The sequence below is a fragment of the Nerophis lumbriciformis genome, linkage group LG03 (assembly GCF_033978685.3).
Source record: "Nerophis lumbriciformis linkage group LG03, RoL_Nlum_v2.1, whole genome shotgun sequence".
In the NCBI taxonomy this organism is placed as follows: domain Eukaryota; kingdom Metazoa; phylum Chordata; class Actinopteri; order Syngnathiformes; family Syngnathidae; genus Nerophis; species Nerophis lumbriciformis.
The window spans coordinates 42,286,373-42,306,162 of NC_084550.2; the positions used below are offsets into that span (position 1 = coordinate 42,286,373).

General features: G+C 39.0%; 1 protein-coding gene across 2 annotated transcripts in view; it reads right to left on the reverse strand.

The window, feature by feature from the left end:
* igsf8 (immunoglobulin superfamily, member 8) overlaps window positions 1-19,790 on the reverse strand; it is a 62,253-nt gene that overhangs the window by 14,489 nt on the left and 27,974 nt on the right. For both annotated transcript variants that reach the window (XM_061937768.2, XM_061937767.2), the window contains exon 4: window positions 6,302-6,760. In XM_061937768.2, coding sequence (XP_061793752.2) covers window positions 6,302-6,760 — 459 coding nt within the window. The remainder of the gene's footprint in view (window positions 1-6,301; window positions 6,761-19,790) is intronic.

Here is a 19,790-nt window from a genome sequence, read left to right on the forward strand (position 1 = left end):
GGGGGAAATTTATTTGGTAAAACCCAACACCAAGAATAGACATTTGAAAGGCAATTTAAAATAAATAAAGAATAGTGAACAACAGGCTGAATAAGTGTACGTTATATGACGCATAAATAACCAACTGAGAACGTGCCTGGTATGTTAACGTAACATATTATGGTAAGAGTCATTCAAATAACTATAACATATAGAACATGCTATACGTTTACCAAACAATCTGTCACTCCTAATCGCTAAATCCCATGAAATCTTATACGTCTAGTCTCTTACGTGAATGAGCTAAATAATATTATTTGATATTTTACGCTAATGTGTTAATAATTTCACACATAAGTCGCTCCTGAGTATAAGTCGCACCCCCGGCCAAACTATGGAAAAAACTGCGACTTATAGTCCGAAAAATACGGTAGTCGCCAAAAAAAAGGGTGAAAATAGGGCTTTGGAAAACCAGGAATTCTGGAAAATCCTGGAATTTTTTTGGACTTGGAAAAAGGGAAGTTTGAATTTCCAGAATGGTGGAATATGTTGAAGGTGGTATAGTTTGAATGGGTTGAAAAATGTGGACATGGTGGAAGTATGAAAAATGGCCAATTCATTTTGAATGGGAAAAATTGATTTCTGGGAAATCTGGGAATTGGAATTTGTCAAGGAAAAGCCCGCAATTTCTGAATAGGCTGAACAGTTTGAAGTTGGAACAGTTTGAATCGGGTGAAAAATGTGCAAGGTAGAACGCGCCAAAATCTGGAGAAGAATAATAATAATAAAAACAGGAATAAACAGATGAATTTTAGTGTAGAAAATCATGTGTGTGAATACTTTGGAGCATTCACACAATGAGTGAAAGTTACAGCTGCGAGAGTTTTCTTCCCTGCCTGGCTGGATGCCTCGTTTCTATTGTGCACACGCGGACATTTGTATCATGCCCAGCGGGACATTATACGTATATATTTCTCTCTCAGACAAAATAAATCTAAATGATGCGTATGCGCTGGGTCTGCAGTCACATAACAACACCTGTGTAACAACGTGAAGGCTTTCATGGGCAACATGCAAACATGCAAACATGGACCAAGCACAAGGAGACGAGTCATCCAAAACAAGAAAGCTGAACTCAGGCCAACAAGCTAAAGTGAACCAAGATGTGAAAGAGCAAGAAGACTTCCGCCAAACAAGCAGTGAACTGAAAACTGCTTAGCAGGCGTAGACGCTGGCTTCAAATTGCAACACAAACAAGACTGGACTAGAAAGGAGTCCAAAAAAGCCAGCAAGACTGTCTGACTCAACATGTTTTTAAAAAAGACGCCTTTTATCTGCATTTTCCACACAACTGCAGTTTAAATTGTACATTTTAAGAGATCCTACAAAAATGTTGTGCTTGTTAGTTTTTGACATTCAAACCATGCTGGCTGTCTTGAAGGATATGATATTTAATATGACACAATAGTTTATACTGTTTTTCACTTTTCGCTCTGTATTTATTTTTAACATGTTATTTATTGCTGGTCTTGTATTTTAAACTGCACCTAACGGAGTAGCCACATGTATTTCCGGCACGCTCTCCTGTTTAATGACATCAAAGCATGGGTATAAATATTAATAATAATTTATACAGTACATATTCTATGATATTCTATGGCAGTGGTTCTTAACCTTGTTGGAGGTACCGAACCCCACCAGTTTCATGTGCGCATTCACCGAACCCTTCTTTAGTGAAAAATAAAATGTTGGTTCTTTTCAAATTTAACACAAAGTTATGTTTTTGGTAACACTTTAGTATGGGGAACATATTCTAAGTAACAAAGACTTAATTTAAAGTTTTTTTGGACACTAGGGGAACATATTCTAAGTAACAAAGACTTAATTTAGAGTTATTTGTTTAGGGTTAGAGGGTTAGGGCCAGGGTTATAATAAGGCCATGCAGAATAAGACATTAATAAGTACTTAATAATGACTAGTTAAGAGCCAATATGTTACTAATTTGCATGCAACTAATTAATGGTGAATATGTTTCCCATACTAAAGTGTTACCATGTTTTTTTACTGGTGCACAAAATGAACCGTGTACGAACATCACCTTGTTCAAAGAACAAAACCAACACAGTGCATAAACTCACAACAAATTACACACCTGCAAATCAGTCTGACTTCTGCTGTTGCCGTATCCGTAATACGCCGATAGGGAAAAGTTTTTATTTACACGATGAGTCGGGTGTGTCTTGACCTCCGCCGAAGCCCTGAGCCCGACTCACCGAACCCCTAGGGTTCGATCGAACCCAGGTTAAGAACCACTGTTCTATGGGTCCTTCAGTCGTGGTCAAAAGTTTACATACACTTGTAAAGAGCAGAATGTCATGGCTGTCTTGAATTTCCAGTAATTTCAACAACTCTTTTTTTTGTGATATAGTGATTGGAGCACATACTTGTTGGTCACAAAAAACATTCATGAAGTTTGGTAATTTTATGAATTTATTATGGGTCTACTGAAAATGTGAGCAAATCTGCTGGGTCAAAAGTATACATACAGCAATGTTAATATTTGGTTACATGTCCCTTGGCAAGTTTCACTGCAAAAAGGCGCTTTTGGTAGCCATCCACAAGCTTCTGCTTGAATTTTTGACCACTTCTCTTGACAAAATGTCTTCTCAGTAGCAGGTGATAGTTTTCTTCCTGATCGTGGCAGTGACAAAACTGTGCCATGTACTTTATACTTACAAACAATTGTCTGCACAGTTGCTCTTAAGACCTTAAGCTGCTTTGAAATGGCTCCAAGTGACTTTCCTGACTTGTTCAAGTCAATGATTAGTTTTTTCGAATCTGTGCCGAGTTCCTTTGACTTTCCCATTGTCGCGTTTGTAACCGAGTCTAATGACTGCATCACATGAGCCCTATTTAGATGGACTCAGAGAAGTCAACAGGTCAATCACATGAAGTTGAGAGGCCATGCCATGGACCTAATTTGATTTGATTGTAACTTTTCTACATCACCAAAATTGATAATGTACATTGCTGGATGTATACTTTTGACCCAGCGGGTTTGGTCACATTTTCAGTAGACCCATAATAAATTCATAAAAGAAGCAAACTGTCAGGCTTGTCCCTGACAGTTTGGTTAAGATTTAGTTTTTCCTCTGTATTTGTTTTATTTCCTGTCAGCACTCTTATTTTGGTTCAGTTTCCTGTTTGTCTCTCTGAGTGCTGTCCCCTCAGCTGTGGCTGATTGGCACCTGGCCACACCTGGTGTCAATCAGCCAGCTGCTATTTATACCTGCCCTGCCCTCCCTCACTGCTGGATTATTGTCATTGTCGATGTCATCACTACTTGTCGTTAGAGCTACTACCTGTCGTGTCTACTACTTGTCGTTGTTTGCGGTAAGCTGTTCCTGTTTGATAGTTCCTTATAGATTACAGTTTGCTGTCTCCTAGCTCTTTTGTTTCGTGTTTTCTTGTTAGCCATTAGCTGTTTCCAGTTTTTCTATTTGCTGGTTCCTGTTTTCAGTTTTGGCTATTCATAGTTTCTGGTTTGTGTTTTTTCCTTTATTTGATGGACATTAAATCATGTTTTCTCGCTCAATGCCTGCCGTCATCTATGCATCTTGGGGTTCGTCACCTACACAACCTGACACAAACTTCATGAATGTTTTTTGTGACAAACAAGTATGTGCCCCAATCACTCTATCACAAACAGAGTTGTAGAAATGATTGGAAACTCAAGACAGCCATGACATTATGTTCTTTACAAGTGTATGTAAACTTTTGATCGTGACTGTACATAGATGAGATAAAGAGGATAAGAATAATGCTATATATTCTATATACCGTATTTTTCGGACTATAAGTCCCAGTTTTTTTCATAGTTTGGCCGGGGGTGCGACTTATACTCGGGAGCGACTTATGTGTGAAATTATTAACACATTACCGTAAAATATCAAATATTATTATTTAGCTCATTCACGTAAGAGACTAGACGTATAAGATTTCATGGGATTTAGCGATTAAGAGTGACAGATTGTTTGGTAAACATATAGCATGTTCTATATATTATAGTTATTTGAATGACTCTTACCATAATATGTTACGTTAACATACCAGGCACGTTCTCAGTTGGTTATTTATGCCTCATATAACGTACACTTATTCAGCCTGTTGTTCACTATTCTTTATTTATTTTAAATTGCCTTTCAAATGTCTATTCTTGGTGTTGGGTTTTATCAAATAAATTTCCCCCAAAAATGCGACTTATAATCCAGTGCGACTAATATATGTTTTTTTCCTTCTTTATTATGCATTTTCGGCCGGTGCGACTTATACTCCGGAGCGACTTATAGTCCGAAAAATACGGTACTGTATCCATATCTCCTCCAATGCACTTTTGTCTAAGCTCGATATTTGGAAACAACTTCATTATGTTTGGGGTTCATTTCTCTGCTGTAGCAGGTGTTCATCTGTTAAATTTTTAAGATAGTGTACATGTCATTGCACATCTAATATAGTGTCATATATTGACTTTGTCTGCCCCCAAACCATCCCCGATAGTCTTGTGCATGGAGCGGCAACTGTGGCAGAGTCATGCTGAAGACGCCAACGTTAACAAGCTGTCCAAAGAAAGTGAGGGACTTACTAAAATTATATTATCACCTGACTCTCCAACCGACCATGGAGATAAAAACAACCTTGTTGAATGATATGAAACCATGTGTTAATCACAGAGATGATTAGTTATTTAACACATAAACCTTAGGTTTAGGTCAGGCGGATTAGAAAGATATGTAGTGGCCAAATATACAGCATAAGAAGAAACTCAAATAACTGATAAAAAAAAAAAAAACACAGTTATGTAGTGCTAAAATAAACTAAACAAATAATAAATGTTTGTTTACTAAACTGTCAATAAAATGAAAATGCAAATGAAAATACAGCTTGATCACTTTATTCATAATCTTTGCACTTAAGAAACTTCTCTATAGCTTTAGCTCCAGACTTCTTCGGTTTGTTTAATATTGTCATTACTGCCCCGAGTGGTGGAAAAGTGTATTAGAACTAAGTACCGCTGCGACGTATACAGGTATACGGACCACAGTTGAGAAACAGCTATTTTTCGGTGGTCCTTTGGGTGTCGCTCACGACTAAACAATGTGTCACGGCGCATGCGCAGTCCCGCATGCCTTCTGCAGCTCGCTCCTCACGCATCACGGCCACGCCCCTGCTTGGCTGCAAGCAATCTGCAATCAGCGCACCTGGGTTTGATGAGGGCAGACGGCATAAAGACCAGCGTACCCGAAGATTTGGCGCGGGAACGTAGTTCTCTGTACACAGTAAGCTATCGCGTCTCTGGCTCCCCTCCCGCATACTTGCTCTCTCTCTGTGTTTTCCCAGTTCCCATGTCTTATGTCCTATGTGTTTTCTGCAGTGCTTTCCCTGTCTCCCGTGATCCTCGACCCCTGCTTGGACACAGACCTTTTGACGCCTCGTTATCCCCCCCGGACAACCTGCCTGTCTCACTGACATTCGAGCCTGCCTATCCCCTCCCGGACTTCTGCCTCTCGCTTAACACTCACGGTAACACACAACAGTTAATTCCACACATAGTCTCTCTCACACACACACACACACACACACACACACACACACACACACACACACACACACACACACACACACACACACACACACACACACACACACACACACACACGTTTGGATTTTTGTCACACTACATTCTCTAGTTATTGTTTATTATATATATATATATATATATATATATATATATATATATATATATATATATATATATATATATATATATATATATATATATATAAAATAAAATAAATCATAGAGCTATGATGCCCCCTTGTGGTCTGTGCCGTCTACTCCTCCTGTACGTAAGACAATGGGCCCTATTGTAACTAAACACTGTTTTAAACGACTGACTCGTTAAAAGTAGAAGTTTTTGGGAAGCTATGGGCCCTATTGTTAAGAAACACTGTTTTAAACGACTGACTCGTTCAAAGTGGAAGTTTTTGGGAAGCTGACATTTTACGTTATTTTTTGCTCATCGAGTGTGTGATATAAATATCAAGTAATTATTCCTTGAAATGTATTTTGTGAATGTTATTTCATTTTCTATAAATGTTAAAAACAGTGGAGTTAAGTTATAATATTTGACATGTAAATTTAACCTAAGCAATTTTGAAAGCCCGACTTGTTTTAGGTCTAAAAAAAAAAAAAATTTCACAGCAGCTATAAGGAATAATTTTAGTCGTTTTGAGATATTTCAAAAGAATGCGATGATACTCACAGAGTGGCTGAACAGTCAGGTTGCCAATGTCCAGCGTCCTGTGTGCAATCTTCTGCCAGGTGCGGTCCAGGTCCCGGATCCACTGTGCGGCCTCACAGTAATAAGAACCGCTGTCGTCTGGCTGCAGCGCTCTCATCTTCATCACGTACACGCCCTGGCCGCCCTCCCCGTTGCGCTTCTCCAGCGTGAGCTCGCCGTCGTCGTACCGCTTCCTGTAGGCGCTTCCCGACACCACGCCCAGAAGCTTATCGATGGAGATGATGTCCTGCATGGTGCTCGCCTCTGCGCCACCGCCATCGGAGCCCACTTGGCCACCTCGCTTCCCAAAGGTGACAGACAGGTGGGTGAGCTGCTCGGAGCGGATGCTGGCCGAGCAGGTCAGAGTTACTTCTGCACCCTCCGGTACGGGCTGGCCGGTGAGGGAACGGGTATAGCTGATCTGGAGCGTGTCTGGGATTACTGCGGGAGGACAAAGAAACATTTTTATTACATCTATGAAGGAGACTAGGGAAGACAATTAGGGTAGTTTTTGTGAATTTTGTTGTGGTTACATTTGAACTTTTGTATACCAGGTGATGTAAAAAAAACTGTTTAATTTCAGTTTCAATATACAAAACATATTGATATCGATTGATATTATTGATTAAGTACAAAGCTTTAAAGAGGTCGTCACGGAAGTAAAAAGTCTTAATATTCAATTATAATAATTATTAATTATATATACAGTCGCGATCAAAAGTTTACATACACTTGTAAAGAACATAATGTCATGGTTGTCTTCAGTTTCCAATACTTTCTACAACTCTTATTTTTTTGTGGTAGAGTGATTGGAGCACATACTTGTTGGTCACAAAAAATATTCATAAAGTTTGGTTCTTTTATGAATTTATTATGGGTCTACTGAAAATGTGAGCAAATCTGCTGGGTCAAAAGTATACATACATCAATGTTAATATTTGCTTACATGTCCCTTGGCAAGTGTCACTGCAATAAGGAGCTTTTGGCAGCCATCCACAAGCTTCTGGTTGAATTTTTGACCACTCGTCTTGACAAAAATTGTGCAGTTCAGCTAAATGTGTTGGTTTAACGTCATTTTCCCGGCGTGTGTAAGAGTGCACTGCTGTGTTTAGATGGAGACAAGTGTGGACAATATTGGAGACAGACGCACTTGTCCCCACACTAAAAGTATACAGCGAAGAAGAAAACTATTTGATGTTTTGCAAGCAGGCGATGTGTCGTGAACGTTGTCACAACTTGTTTATAAAGTCTTTACTTTGTTTACTGGGATGTTCACTCCTCCTTTATTTAACTGCAAACTGTATCAGTGTTCAAATAACATCAATACTGGCTAAAATGTTTTGTCATCTCATCGAATTGAACGCAGGCTGTGACGATTGTTTATTTGATGTGAAAGGTATCACTCCGGGATTTTTGTTGTTGGCCAAACTGTTGTACTGAACCACTAGGGAAGCGTTGGAGAAGAACAAAGCTTGTTTATCAGACTTCATCTTCATTGGTCAAACTACTTTGTGTTTTATTTTGATATCAAAAAGTAAACACAAGGTTTTTTTTACATTGTGTTTTTTTAATGTCACTAAACATCAAAAAACATTCATGTGACACATCATTTTGTTAATGTTTTATTGTGTATAGTTAATTCCTATACGACATATTTCTGCTCAAACTCTTAATGGATATGTCCCGATACAGCATCTGCATGTACATATAAATGTACATAACTTAAAAAAAACGAACAAAAAAAACTATCAAAATGTAAAAATAGAGATAAAGGCATCATGTAATGACAACAAGCTGACAAGTTGATGTTATTAAAGAATTAAAAAAAAAAAAAGATTGTCTATAGATTTATGGATAACAATTATCTAGTCTTTTTATCCGACATTACAAATTACATGATGGTATTACGTTCACACCCCAACACTGCTTTACCTAACAATAATAATAATAATTAATTATTACTTTGGCCATAATTGGCAGCCCTAGTCAAAATAATATCTTGTTTTCCTTGGTGCACTTCTAACTTGCCTTGGTGCCCTTAAATATGAGCCCTCCTTTAAGGCAACACTTGCCTTGACCTTCAAAAGTTACAATTCGAGGCCTGACATTGTAGTAACAAAATAAGCAGCATCAAATGAAAGATACAGCACAACTAAATAATATAACAAGAACAAGATATGAAGATACTAATATCAGATATGTCTTTGTTTGTATAATTTCTTTTTGTCTTTCTAAAAAAAAAAATACACGTGTTTTTGCCAATTATGCAAATGACACAATGATGTCACATTGTCATCACTCTGACCACACCCCTGCCACCACAAACTCTGTGGGAAACACGGCTTGTATCACGGATACAAATGTTTAAAAAGTTACTGAAAACATCGCAAGTACCAATAAAGGTTTTATGTTTGTCACAGTTTGACCCTGGAACAGGTTGTTTCTATGTCCAATATGTTCTATAGCAGGGGTCCCCAAACTTTTCGACTCGGGGGGCCGCATTGGGTTAAATATACAGGTAAAAGCCAGTAAATTAGAATATTTTGAAAAACTTGATTTATTTCAGTAATTGCATTCAAAAGGTGTAACTTGTACATTATATTTATTCATTGCACACAGACTGATGCATTCAAATGTTTATTTCATTTAATTTTGATGATTTGAAGTGGCAACAAATGAAAATCCAAAATTCCGTGTGTCACAAAATTAGAATATTGTGTAAGGGTTAAATTTTGAAGACACCTGGTGCCACAAACTAATCAGCTGATTAACTCAAAACACCTGCAAAGGGCTTTAAATGGTCTCTCAGTCCAGTTCTGAAGCCTACACAAACATGGGGAAGACTTCAGATTTGACAGCTGTCCAAAAGGCAACCATCGACACATTGCACAAGGAGGGAAAGACACAAAAGGTTATTGCTGAAGAGGCTGGCTGTTCTCAGAGCTCTGTGTCCAAACACATTAATGGAGAGGCAAAGGGAAGGAAAAACTGTGGTCAGAAAAAGTGTACAAGCGATAGGGATCACCGCGCCCTGGTCAAGATTGTGAAAAAAAACCCATTCAAAAATGTGGGGGAGATTCAGAAGGAGTGGACAGCTGCTGGAGTCAGTGCTTCAAGATCCACCACCAAGAGACGCTTGAAAGACATGGGTTTCAACTGCCGCATACCTCGTGTCAAGCCACTGTTGACCAAGAAACAGCGCGCAAAGCGTCTCACCTGGGCTAAGGAAAAAAAGAGCTGGACTGCTGCTGAGTGGTCCAAAGTCATGTTTTCTGACGAAAGCAAATTTTGCATTTCCTTTGGAAATCGAGGTCCCAGAGTCTGGAGGAAGACAGGAGAGGCACAGGATCCACGTTGCCTGAAGTCTAGTGTAAAGTTTCCACCATCAGTGATGGTTTGGGGTGCCATGTCATCTGCTGGTGTCGGTCCACTCTGTTTCCTGAGATCCTGGGTCAACGCAGCCGTCTACCAGCAAGTTTTAGAGCACTTCATGCTTCCTGCTGCTGACCTGCTCTATGGAGATGGAGATTTCAAGTTCCAACAGGACTTGGCGCCTGCACACAGCGCAAAATCTACCCGTGCCTGGTTTACGGACCATGGTATTTCTGTTCTAAATTGGCCCGCCAACTCCCCTGACCTTAGCCCCATAGAAAATCTGTGGGGTATTGTGAAATGGAAGATGCAGAATGCCAGACCCAAAAACGCAGAAGAGTTGAGGCCACTATCAGAGCAACCTGGGCTCTCATAACACCTGAGCAGTGCCAGAAACTCATCGACTCCATGCCACGCCGCATTAACGCAGTAATTGAGGCAAAAGGAGCTCCAACCAAGTATTGAGTATTGTACATGCTCATATTTTTCATTTTCATACTTTTCAGTTGGCCAACATTTCTAAAAATCCCTTTTTTGTATTAGCCTTAAGTAATATTCTAATTTTGTGACACACGGAATTTTGGATTTTCATTTGCTGCCACTTCAAATCATCAAAATTAAATGAAATAAACATTTGAATGCATCAGTCTGTGTGCAATGAATAAATATAATGTACAAGTTACACCTTTTGAATGCAATTAATGAAATAAATCAAGTTTTTCAAAATATTCTAATTTACTGGCTTTTACCTGTATATATATATATAAATATTAGGGCTGCAACAACTAATCGATTAAATCGATTAAAATCGATTATAAAAATATTTGGCGATTAATTTAGTTATCGATTCGTTGGCTCTATGCTATGCGCATCGCAGAGGCAATTTTCTTTTTTGTAAATGATTATTCTTTTTTTTTATAAACCTTTATTTATAAACTGCAACATGTACAAACAGCTGAGAAACAATAATCAAAATAAGTATGGTGCCAGTATGCTATTTTTTTTTCAATAATATACTGGAAAGGATAGAAATGTAGTTTGTCTCTTTTATCCGATTATTAATCGAAGTCATAATCGACAGATTAATCGATTACCAAATTAATCGTTAGTTGCAGCCCTAATAAATATATTCCTCACGCACTATTTGACTTCAAGAGTGCGCACTTGCCGCACGCTCGCCCGACACTGCGGCGCGAGCGCAATGTCACGTTATCGATGAAAAAAAATTCATTTTTAGACAATATGATTTGCCAGAGCGGTTAGGAGACCCACAGAGTAACAAGCGGTAGAAAATAGTTTAGAAAGGACAAATAAAAAATAAAAAAAACATTGAGACTTCCCACGGGCTGGATTTTGGATGCTGGCGGGCCGTATTCGGGGACCCCTGATATACAGTATAGTCTAAGGCAGGCCTGGGCAATCATTTTGACTCGGGGGCCAAATTTAGAGAAAAAAAATGTGTCTGGTGGCCGATACATCTATTTTTAGGAACACTTAAAAAGCGGAATATCATTTTACATTTTCTTACTGAATGAGACACCCAGAATGTACATGAAAATAAAGAATGTGGGATTTACAATATTAACTATGAACGGTAAAACACTGAATATTGACAACATATGAACGTCACACCCCCTTTTGATCGACATATTTTACAATCAAGCGAAACACAACAAAAATGCAACAAACACAGCGAAATATGAACGTTAAGGGTAAAAAAAAACCCCACCTACATTCTGATATATCACTAAGCTTTAGAACTTTGTTGTAAAAATATCCTTCCGCGTCTGTCCCTGACACCCGCATTTCAGGCTCTGGAAACACTGCTTGGTGCCTCGTCTGACCTGCTGTGACTTACATTACCATAGTAACTAATTCGATTACCATCGTAACTAGTATATAAGTTAAAAAGTTAAAGTGCCAATGATTGTCACACACACACTGGGTGCGGTGAAATTATCCTCTGCATTTGACCCATCCCCACAGGGGAGCAGTGAGCAGCAGCGGTGGCGACGCCCGGGAATCATTTTTGGTGATTCAACCCCCAATTCCAACCCTTGATGCTGAGTGCCAAGCAGGGAGGTAATGGCTCCCATTTTTATAGTCTTTGGTGTGACTCGGCCAGGGTTTGAACTCACGACCTACCGATCTCAGGGCGGACACTCTAACCACAAGGCAATAGTTTGGAGACCCCTGATCTAAACTTTACCGCTGCCGGGTATTTTTTATCTATACTTTTATTGTTATATTTTCAGAATGTGTTTGTTCTATTTTTGGCCAAAGTAAGACAAAGAAAACAATCTGAAGTTGTTTCAGTTTATTTTTTAGTTTCAATGCCATGGTTTTAATAGTCCGGCCCGCGTGTGCACAGATTTCTCTCCATGCATCCCCTATATTTATATTTATATTTTCAATACTTATTTATTTACAGACAGACATAATTTTGTATTTCATTATTGTTTCTTTTGTTAATATCAGCTCAGTTAATATACTGTAAGCTCCAATGAGTTGGACACCCCTGATGTACAGTATTACAGCAAAAAGAGGGGAGCATAACAGAGAGTAGATCCAGCAGAAAATAGACATTATAAACAAAGAGAGGTAGCTAACATAGAAGCGTCGGACAAATAAAAAATTTAAAAAGTGAGACTTCTTGCTGGCCGGATTTTGGACGCTGGCCCTAGTTTGGGGACCCCTGTTCTATAGGATAAATCAGGGGTGGGCAATTAATTTTTACCGGGGGCCGTATGAGCAACCCGAGCACTGCTGGAGGGCCACACCGACAATATTTCAATTAAATTTTGCTCAAAATATTTTTGATATACCGTAAAATAAATAATAATAATAATAATAATTTCATTTAACCTAATTTAACTTTATACATAAGCAGATTGCTTTTGATGGTTTTATTTTTAACACTGTCTTACACAACACTTCCTGATGTATAATACAATGCAAAAATGTCAATCTCTGTCACTTTATAGTGCATCCTCTTTAAAGGGGAACATTATCACAATTTCAGAATTGTTAAAACCATTAAAAATCAGTTCCCAGTGGCTTATATTTTTCGAAGTTTTTTTCAAAATTTTACCCATCACGCAATATCCCTAAAAAAGCTTCAAAGTGCCTGATTTTAACCACCCGTCCATTTTCCTGTGACGTCACATAGTGAAGCCAACACAAACAAACATGGCGGAAAGAACAGCAAGCTATAGCGACATTAGCTCGGATTCAGACTCGGATTTCAGCGGCTTAAGCGATTCAACAGATTATGCATGTATTGAAACGGATGGTTGTAGTGTGGAGGCAGGTAGCGAAAACGAAATTGAAGAAGAAACTGAAGCTATTGAGCCATATCGGTTTGAACCGTATGCAAGCGAAACCGACACGACAGCCAGCGACACGGGAGAAAGCGAGGACGAATTCGGCGATCGCCTTCTAACCAACGATTGGTATGTGTTTGTTTGACATTAAAGGAAACTAACAACTATGAACTAGGTTTACAGCATATGAAATACATTTGGCAACAACATGCACTTTGAGAATGCAGACAGCCCAATTTTCATCCATTAATATATTCTGTAGACATACCCTCATGTCAGCAGGCCAGGGAAGCTAGGGTCGATATTCTTCTCTTGATCATCTTCGGGACGGTGTGAGCCAAGACATCCAGGGGGTTTAGCTCGCTCGTCTGCGGGAACAAACTGCCGCCATTGCTTGCCGTGCTACAGAGGTCCTTTGTCCCTGAATTGCTCACACACTCCGGCAGATTCAATGGGGGTCTGGCGGCAGATTTCTTTGACTTTATCGTTGGAAATGCATCTGCTTTGAGTGTCGCAGGATATCCACACATTCTTGCCATCTCTGTCGTAGCATAGCTTTCGTCGGTAAAGTGTGCGGAACAAACCTCCAATTTCTTGCCACTTTCGCATCTTGGGCCACTGGTGCAACTTGAATCCGTCCCTGTTCGTGTTGTTACACCCTCCGACAACACACCGACGAGGCATGATGTCTCCAAGGTACGGAAAACAGTCGAAAAAACGGAAAATAACAGAGCTGATTTGACTCAGTGTTTGAGAAAATGGCGGATTGCTTCCCGATGCGACGTCACATTATGACGTCATCGCTCCGAGAGCGAATATTAGAAAGGCGTTTAATTCGCCAAAATTCACCCATTTAGAGTTCAGAAATCGGTTAAAAAAATATATGGTCTTTTTTCTGCAACATCAAGGTATATATTGACGCTTACATAGGTCTGGTGATAATGTTCCCCTTTAAAAGTCCAACATTTTCCCCCGGCTTGTCCCATTTCAGTCCTAACATGTCCAAACACGCATTTACCTATGTGAACAAGTCATTACCTGTGGTTGTCTCTTTAATTGACTGCATAGCTGCCAGCTACTCCGTGATTTGCAGTTATCCCACGTAAGAAGATGAGCAGCTGGGCGATGTCACGTACATCGCAGCTCTCATCTCATCTCTTCTCCGGGCATATCAGCGCAACATAGTCCAATTAACACTCCTTAATAAACTCTCCGTCAGAAAACGCCTTACTTTTTCTGGTGATTTTGTGAGAAATGACGAAACTTGTCCTGACAGCTGCATCTCTGGGGGTGTGAAATTTGGCAAAAAGTCCTCGTTGGGTTTGCAGTTTTACCATCAACGCATCAGCCTCCCTTGCGCGCGCTTCATCAGACAGATTCCGGTATTTTTCCTCGTGCTTCGTCGTGTAGTGGCGATTCAAATTATATTCTTTAAACACAGCAACCTGTGTACCACAAATTAAGCACACGGCTTTACCTTTAATTTCTGTAAAGAAATACTTGGCAGTCCGTGTCTTGCTGAAAACACGGCATTCGTCATCAACTTTTCTTTTTTTAGCGTCTCGGGGGTAACGGGGCATCACTTGTCACTGTGCACCTTCACTCACAGGTTACACACGGACATACGCCCATAAATAAGAATTTTCAAAATAAAAGCAGCACAGTTGTATTGCACCGTGCATGACATAGATGTTTTTTTACATTTATTTTGTAATTTGTGATTGCCGCTGTTCACATTCACTCACAATCGCTCACGAGCATACGTCCACACGGAAGTAATACAAATAACGCTTTTCAAAACAAAAGCAGCACCGTTGTATTGCACACTCGACATAGATACTTTTTAAAATGTATTTTGTAATTTATGATTGGCCTCACGCGGGCCGGACAGGGACGCACAAAGGGCCGGATGTGGCCCGCGGGCCGCCGAATGCCCAGGTCTGGGATAAATGGTTTCAAAATGCAAACAAAGCTGTTCATTAATTAACAGTTTATTGTGGCATAATCTTGGGCGTGTCATTCAACTTTGTTAGAAAAAAAATCCAAGATTTTAGAGTCTTGAAAGCTGATGGTGACTTAATTACACTTCAGTACACATGGGCAATGTTGTAATCAAAGTGGAATGTACCATTGAAGGAATGAGAGCCCAAAAATAACACACAGTGTTGGTGTGATGCAGTCAGTGAAAATTGTCACCTAACAAGTTGCCATCAACAACATCTTCTTAGCACAATTTGGACTCCCCGCTTTAAACTTTGACTGACGGTCACACAGTGTGTACAGCTAATCTGTAATGGATCAATCAGGAGCTGCATCCACTGAACAACACATTTATTATTGTGCTCAAAGTTTGGCAGGTATTTGTAAGCGTTTTGAAAACAAATGATAAATGTATGCATTTTCCTGTTGTATCTCACGTTCTATATTGTCTTTTGGAAAAAGGCTGTCATAAACGTTATTTAATTCATTAAAAAAAATTATACAAAAGAAAACACATTTTTATTCATATGTCAATGTATTCAGTTATAAACATTCATTCACTTTCTTCTTTCCTTCATGGATGTAAACTTTACCGCTGCCGGTAGTTTTGTCGATATTTGTATTTAATAAGTTGTAGGTGTATCTATTTTAGTATAAAAGTGTAAAGAAAGTGTTTTGCTTCGGTCATCAAATGATGATAATGGTGTGCCAGGGCCAAAACATTATTAATTTAACGCTTAAATCTCTACAGTACATCAACTTCACATTTATCCATCAATTTTAAGTTGTTTTTTTTGTTGTTGTTTTTTTGTTTGTTTGTTTTCTGCTCTTTTTGTCAAAGAAAACTGTTTTTTTTTTAAATGGCAAACACAAAATATGCAAAATCTTCCACAAAAAATATTTTTCAAAGTGGAATATTTGATGTGAAGTAATCAGAGCCTTGGTCAGTAATTCATAAAAACATTGATTTTGATTCAATATTATGTTTTGAGCAATGACCGTTTTAAAGAAAAAAACAGCTTTGTTTTATTAGTCAACATTGCAACTTTTTCTCAATTACATTTCACCTGTAAGCTTTTTTATTCCACTTTAGTTATGTGTTTGTTTATTTTAATAGTATTTTTAGAATGTGCCATGGGCCTTTAAAACATCAGCTGCGGGCCGCAAATAGCTTCCGGGCCACACTTTTGACACCCCTGCTATAGATAATAAAAAATTAAATCTGATAAGTCTATCAATAAAAATCAGAGCCTGACAACGCGTGCGCGTTTATCATAACAGCATCTCTGCTTCAGTAAACAATGACGGTGATGATGTCAGCGATGCGAGCGACACTCGCTAACTTGTCAGCCACTTCTCCAATTGACTTCTTTTCAACACTCCTCGCACATTAACACTTCAAAAGGCACATATTCGCGCCGTTTGTTGACCTGCAAAGTATGTTTTTGGGGTAGAGGAGTCTGGTCGGGTGCTGGTTAGCTTGAAGCTAACAGCTAGCCTGTCTCCATCCTCGAACGATGTCGATGCAGCGGGAGATAAAAGTGAAGTTTCCATGGACTCACAAAGACTAAACAAGTCATTTACTGGAGCCATGGCACAGGATGAAGTTAAAAAGGTTGACTTTACACTCACCATAGTGTTTACCATGAAGTCCTTCTTTAGACAGCCCCTCGCGGTAAAGTAAAGTAAATACTGCAAACTGAGGCAGTATTTGTAATTGATAAAACTTTCGGCAAATCAAAACTTACGACCAATAAGAACGCAATAAACGGAGACGGAAATTTGATCCGGCAAATATAAACAAAACACTGGCGGAAAGCGATAATCGATCAAATAAAAAAAACAAACAAGCAAACCAAACCAAAATAAATCTGCGTCCGTGGGATGTGCAGACTTCTGGAATTGCGCGCCCTTTCTGATTTCAATGCGTCAAAAGACAGAAAAAGTGCGTTAACACCAACACTGATGTCAGCTTCCCAAAAAACTGCTGTAAAAAAATTACGTAATTATTTTTACACTTTTTAACGATAAGATCTTTTACAACTAATTCAGCCTGAAATATTACATATCAAATAGTTTACCTCTTCAAAGGCGGTACATTTTCATCACCAAAAAATGATTTCCATATACAGACGTCCCTCGCCACGAAACCTGTTGTAAGCCACAGCAAAGTTTGCGGCTTCACTCTTTTGTGGATTACGTTTGGTTTTTATTTTGTAGGTATTTTTTAAGTATTTGGGCCTACATTTTCAATCATAAAAATGGCTAAATGAGCTAAAAATATAAATATTTCATTAGTACAGTAGTATAAACCATATTTAAAAGGTAACCAACAAGCGTTTATGCTCCAGCTATGAAAATATTCAATTTATAATGAATAATTCATACTTTGTGAAAATGTCTTTACCACGTCCGGGCCTGGAACTAACTAACATCAATAAACAAGGCTTTATTGTAGATCACATAACAAATGAAAAATACATATCCAGGAAAAAAATGTCAGCTTTAAAATTTGTATTGTTTTTTTCTACCATTTTAACAACTAAGTCTTTTAAAACTAGTTTTGCATAAATATACATATCAGATATTATTTATTTATATTTAGGGTGGTTTAGTAGGCCTTTTAGGGCCAGAATATGTTGTATACATATTTGTCTTTAAATATGGAAAATATATACAGGTAAGTAGGGGCGGTATGGCTCGGTTGGTAGAGTGGCCGTACCAGCAACTTGAGGGTTCCAGGTTCGATTCCTGCTTACGCCATCCTAGTCACTGCCGTTGTGTCCTTGGGCAAGACACTTTACCCACCTGCTCCCAGTGCCACCCACACTGGTTTAAATGTAACTTAGATTATTGGGTTTCACTATGTAAAGCGCTTTGAGTCACTAGAGAAAAGCTCTATATAAATACAATTCACTTCAGTAAGTATGAAGTTTTTCTAATTTACAATTGTGCTATGGCCAATAATGCAAATGAGACGATAACGTGATATAGACATCCCCCCTCTAACACAAATAGATTGCTGTCCTGTGGGAAAGTCTGCTGTTACACTCATTCACACTCATTCACACAAAATGGTTGTTTCTTCCTGTTATTAATTTTCTGGTTCCTACATTATATATCAAAATATATCAATACAGTCTGCAAGGGATACAGTCCGTAAGCACACATGATTGTGCGTGCTGCTGGCCCACTAATGGTACTAACCTTTAACAGTTAATTTTACTAATTTTCATTAAAGGCCTACTGAAACCCACTACTACCGACCACGCAGTCTGATAGTTTATATATCAATGATGAAATCTTAACATTGCAAAACATGCCAATACGGCCGGGTTAGTTTACTAAAGTGCGACATATCCTGCTGAAAACGTCTCAGGTATGATGACGTCACCGCGTGACGTCGCGGATTGTGGAGGACATTTTGGGACAGCATGGTGGCCAGCTATTAAGTTGTCTGTTTTCATCGCAAAATTCCACAGTATTCTGGACATCTGTGTTGGTGAATCTTTTGCAATTTGTTCAATGAACAATGGAGACAGCAAAGAAGAAAGCTGTAGGAGGGAAGCGGTGTATTGCGGCCGACTTTAGCAACCCAAACACGGCCGGTGTTTCACTGTTTACATTCCCGAAAGATGACAGTCAATCTTTACCACTGGCCTGTGGAGAACTGGGACAACAGAGACTCTTACCAGGAGGACTTTGAGTTGGATGCGCAGACACGGTACCGTGAGTACGCTTCCAAACATTTGATCTCTTGCCCGTACGTGCGTGCCGCTATGTGCATGTCACGTAAATAATTCAATGTATACACCCTGATGATTATCTTGTGTGATGACTGTATTATGATGATAGTATATATGATAGTATATATCTGTATCATGAATCAATTTAAGTGGACCCCGACTTAAACAAGTTGAAAAACTTATTCGGGTGTTACCATTTAGTGGTCAATTGTACGGAATATGTACTTCACTGTGCAACCTACTAATAAAAGTCTCAAAAAGGCTCACGTACGTAACTTTGGGGACTTTGGGGAAATATATGTGCTGTATGAACTTTGGGGAGGTGAACGGTACTTTGGGCTGTGGGATTGAGTGTGTTGTGCAGGTGTTTGAGTTGTATTGGCGGGTTATATGGACTGGAGGGGGGAGGTGTTTGTTATGCAGGATTAATTTGTGGCATATTAAATATAAGCCGGGTTGTGTTGTGGCTAATCGAGTATATATATATGTCTTGTGTTTATTTACTGTTTTAGTCATTCCCAGCTGAATATCAGGTCCCACCCGCCTCTCACAGCATATTCCCTATCTGAATCGCTCCCACTGCCCTCTAGTCCTTCACTCTCACTTTCCTCATCCACAAATCTTTCATCCTCGCTCAAATTAATGGAGAAATCGTCGCTTTCTCGGTCTGAATCGCTCTCGCTGCTGGTGGCCATGATTGTAAACACTGTGCGGATGTGAGGAGCTCCACAACCTGTGACGTCACGCGCATATCGTCTGCTACTTTCGGTGCAGGCAAGGCTTTTTTATCAGCGACCAAAACTTGCGAACTTTATCGTCGATGTTCTCTGCTAAATCCTTTCAGCAAAAATATGGCAATATCGCGAAATGATCAAGTATGACACATAGAATGGACCTGCTATCTCCGTTTGAATAAGAAAATCACATTTCAGTAGGCCTTTAATTACTAGTTTTATGTAGCTGTTTTTATATTGTTTTACTTTCCTTTTTATTCAAGAAAATGTTTGTAATTTATCTTATTTTATTAATTTTAAACAAAAGTACCTTATC